Source organism: Hydra vulgaris, chromosome 10 (genome assembly GCF_038396675.1).
Source record: "Hydra vulgaris chromosome 10, alternate assembly HydraT2T_AEP".
Taxonomy (NCBI): domain Eukaryota; kingdom Metazoa; phylum Cnidaria; class Hydrozoa; order Anthoathecata; family Hydridae; genus Hydra; species Hydra vulgaris.
Window position 1 is genome coordinate 46,575,635 of NC_088929.1, and position 4,002 is coordinate 46,579,636.

Here is a 4,002-nt window from a genome sequence, read left to right on the forward strand (position 1 = left end):
AGCGACACTTGATTCGCGAATTGAAGCGATTCGGAGAACCCTAATAAAAAGTTTGTTGTCATATTGGTACAATTATTTTTAAAAATATTTGTAAGGTTATAAACATTTTTAGAAAATATACAAAATAAGTGTACTTCAACTATACTTTTACGAATAATACTTGTAAAACCTACATCAAGTTGACAGTAATTAACTTGCATATATGTGTGTGTGTATATATGTATATATATATATATATATATATATATATATATATATATATATATATATATATATATATATATATATATATATATATATATATATATATATATACATATATATATATATATATATATATGTATATATATATATATATATAATATATATATATATATATATATATATATATATATATATATATATATATATATATATATATATATATATACAAACACATAAATTTACCATCATGAATTAATTACTTTTTATCTTTTTTTAGAAAAAATGGATATCCTTTTAAGAGAAAAAATAACTAATGTCTTTCCAAAAATGCAAGGTCTTGAAGCTGGTAAGATTGTGAATGATTTGTTGCTTTTGGGGCTTGAGACAGAAAGCGATTTAAAATATCTTAAAGAAGAAGACCTAACATTAATGCCTCCGATAAAGGCTAGGCGTTTTTTGTCTGCGAGTCAACCTGTCTCTGTTTCTGAACTGTCATCAGTTACTCCATCTTTTCAGACTTCATCAGTTACCCCACCATATGCTGAACCTTTGACTTTATCTTCATCAGGATCTTCAAATTGGGCACAAACATATATTGTAAAATGGGATATTTTTCCTGCTGAGTTTTTAATTGACATCAACAGTAAGCAAAAGCCCTCCGAATCAAATATAAGAAAAATGGTTGGTACATTAATGAGTGATGTTTTCCATTATGATCAAAAGCCTAATCGAAATGGTTTACGGGTTATAGCTCAAAAAGTTGTTGCAAGGTTTGCTGTTCTTTTTATACTATATTAAAAATATGTTGAATAATATAGCATTAACAGTTAAATTGTTGTTGAATTGAAAAAAAGTTTATACACAGCTAATAATATTCAAATATGATATAAAGCTTGCAGAAGTTATATGTTTTATAGATCTTGGAAACTATAGCACTTTCTGACATAATATGAACTTTCATGTTATAGATATCCGGATGCATTTATGGACGAAATAAACGGCAAAGTAGTCAGTAGTGGAGTTGAAACATTAATGTATAACATGGAATCAAAGAAAGAAAATGCTAATCGGAAAGTTCCCTTGTTATCAAATCAATCTAAGAAAATGAGACTAAATATACACAATATACATAATTGGGACCCAAATTTTTCCAGAGAATCTGTGGACTTACCAAATGCCAAGGTAGACCAATTTTAAATTCAACACAATTTCAACACAACAAAAATTTAGTTTCTCTAAAAACTTAATTATTTATTTTCAACTTAAATATTTTTTTCTTAAATATCCATTTTAAAATAGATATAAACATTTTTATTATCTATTTTTAAAATAACTTTTTTTTAAACTTATTTATTTTTATATTTGTGTTGTTTGTTTCAACATCTTTAATATTTAATTTTATATTTATTTATTAAAAATATGTATATAGTAATTAATTTAATATTCGCGTGTATTTCTTTAGGAACAGCTACAACAATTGTTCAGAAATTTGCCTTGGCCAAAAGATGACGTTGATAAACTTATGGCAGACACATATTCTTTGCAACGCCATACAATAAATGATGTAATTCCATTTTCTGAAGTTTTGTTCCAATGGCCATTTTTATCACAATTGGAATATCTTATGGATCATTTTTCAAATCTGATGAGTTTTTCATTAATGGACAAGTTAACAAATGCGGTAACCTGCAAATCATATCTTATTTTCTTATACTTTGAAGTCACGAATAAAAAAAATGCAGTAAAGAAAGTTTTACTTGATGCAAAAAATACAAGTATAGACTATGGAGGCATTCAGCAAGCGATTTGTTGGGCATGGCTACCTTTACTTATAGCTCATTTTGGGGATAAATCTGAACATGTGATTTTATCAAGTGTAAGTTTTTCATTTGAAAAATGTTTGTTGACAATAATTATGAAATTTGAATACCTAATTCTTTATCAGATTTTAGCGACAATACCAGAGATGGAAGATCTTTGCCCTACTTCTCATCCAATAATTTTAGTAAAAGGTAAATTTTTTTAGCTATATTTATATTTTAGTCTGGTAACTTTTTTTTAGTAAAGGTAAACTTCCTGTAATTGTTATCCAAACCTACACTTGTATGGTTTGGATAATAATTACATTTACTTAGAGAGGATTAAAAGAGTTAAAGGAATTATATAAAACCTGATGTCCTTTCTGGCCTGTTTGCAGATCAGGGCTAAGTAATTTTATTATGATGCTAGTACTAGGAAAATCAGAGGTTTATAAGCTCCTTCTACTCTAACCACAGTTAAACTGGGTCATATCTTACCAATAGCAGGGCCATTTTTTCTGACTGATATTATTAAACATTTAACATACAACAAAAATATATTTTATTGTTTTGTTAACAGGCACTTGGTTCGAATCAAAACATTTTTATGTATTAATTGAAAAAAAACTTTCGTATACATTCACTGATCCTTTATCAGCTGTTGGTATATTATTTGCAATGCATTATGTGATGAACATGCAGTATGATCAGAATGTCTTTGCAACATTGAATTTTATACAAAGGTAAAATAATTAATTTTCCAGTTAAGACATCATTCTAGTTTTTATTTTTGATCAAAAAACAAGAAGCAATGTTAGAAATATATAAGAACTCTTATATTTTTGCAAATATAAATTTGTGTAACCAATATTAAAGCTTGTATAATATATTTTACTTGTTAGGTATATGGTGGACTATAATCCTGAAAATGTAAAAAAAAAAACTAAAGGAAAGAAAGCTGGAACAGTTGTTTGCCCACGAGTTCTAACTCTAATTCGAGAATTAAATAGTTATAACTCAAATTCTGTTTAACTAAAAAATGTAATCATTTTTTAGTTAAACAGAATTTTATAAAATTCATTTTTAAAATTCTGTTTATTTTTTTATAAAAAAGAAGTTTATAAATGCCTTACTTATTATATCAAAATTGCATTAATTGTTATTTTTATTATTAGCCTGTTTTGGTGTTATTCTTATGTATTCTTATATCTGTAAATCTTATTTTGTAATTATTCCATGAGAACTGTTTCAATAATATTGAATAATAATATTTATTTATTGTTTATTATTGGTTAAGATTGACAAATCCGTAATTTTTATTAATTTTGAAAATAGAAAAAGATTTTGAAAAATATTTGAAATAAAAAAAATATCGCGTAGTTTACGGAATTTTTCCGGCAGCACTTTTTCCAGAAATTTTCCGCTCTTTTACGGAAAAAACATTATACGTTAACGGAAATATTTGTTAAAATACGGAAAATATCCATCGTTATAAAAACAGAAATTTCTGTATTTAAACGGATAGTTCCGTTAACGCACAATATTTTTTCCGTATAATAACGGAAAATTTCTGGAAAAAGTGGTGCCGGAAAATTTCCGTAAAATACGCGATATTTTTTTAACAGTGTACTCAGAAAAAATATTTTGACAACTTTTAGAGTCAAAATATTTTTTCTCTAAAGGTTCCTGCTCTTTTATAAAAACTTTTCTGATTTAAGTAACCTTACATTATTGCCAATCAATATTATCTTTGCAGGTTTTGGATCATTCAGATTATCCCAAGTCTGTTTGTTTTCCAGGGAATATTGAATATTAGTACTGTTTAATTCTGCTTTTTATCAAGTCCCCAGTTTAACCTATATGTTTTAATCCGCAATTACATAGAACGAGATAAACAGCCATTCTAACTTTTTCTTCGCAATTTTAATTGGTTATGAGAGTAGAGAACTAACGCTAGAATAGATTTAACGGTTAAAACTGTTTTGATTCTAAATTTTAC

At 26.3% G+C, this 4,002-nt stretch overlaps 1 protein-coding gene across 1 annotated transcript; it reads left to right on the forward strand.

Moving 5' to 3' along the window:
• The first annotated feature begins 485 nt into the window (after positions 1 to 485).
• Positions 486 to 3,187, forward strand: LOC136086618 (uncharacterized). Its single transcript, XM_065808838.1, has 6 exons — positions 486 to 974; positions 1,173 to 1,386; positions 1,667 to 2,080; positions 2,150 to 2,216; positions 2,584 to 2,746; positions 2,906 to 3,187. The coding sequence occupies exons 1-6, from the start codon at positions 487 to 489 to the stop codon at positions 3,033 to 3,035; spliced, it is 1,476 nt and encodes a 491-aa protein (XP_065664910.1). The 5' UTR covers position 486; the 3' UTR covers positions 3,036 to 3,187.
• Positions 3,188 to 4,002: the final 815 nt, after the last annotated feature.

Bases quoted from the DNA above. Each gene is read 5' to 3' on its own strand.
- LOC136086618 (XM_065808838.1), top strand. From the start codon at position 487: ATGGATATCCTTTTAAGAGAAAAAATAACTAATGTCTTTCCAAAAATG. The intron at 2,081-2,149 runs GTAAGTTTTTCA...ATTCTTTATCAG, and splicing joins AACATGTGATTTTATCAAGT to ATTTTAGCGACAATACCAGA. The intron at 2,217-2,583 runs GTAAATTTTTTT...TTTTGTTAACAG, and splicing joins TCCAATAATTTTAGTAAAAG to GCACTTGGTTCGAATCAAAA.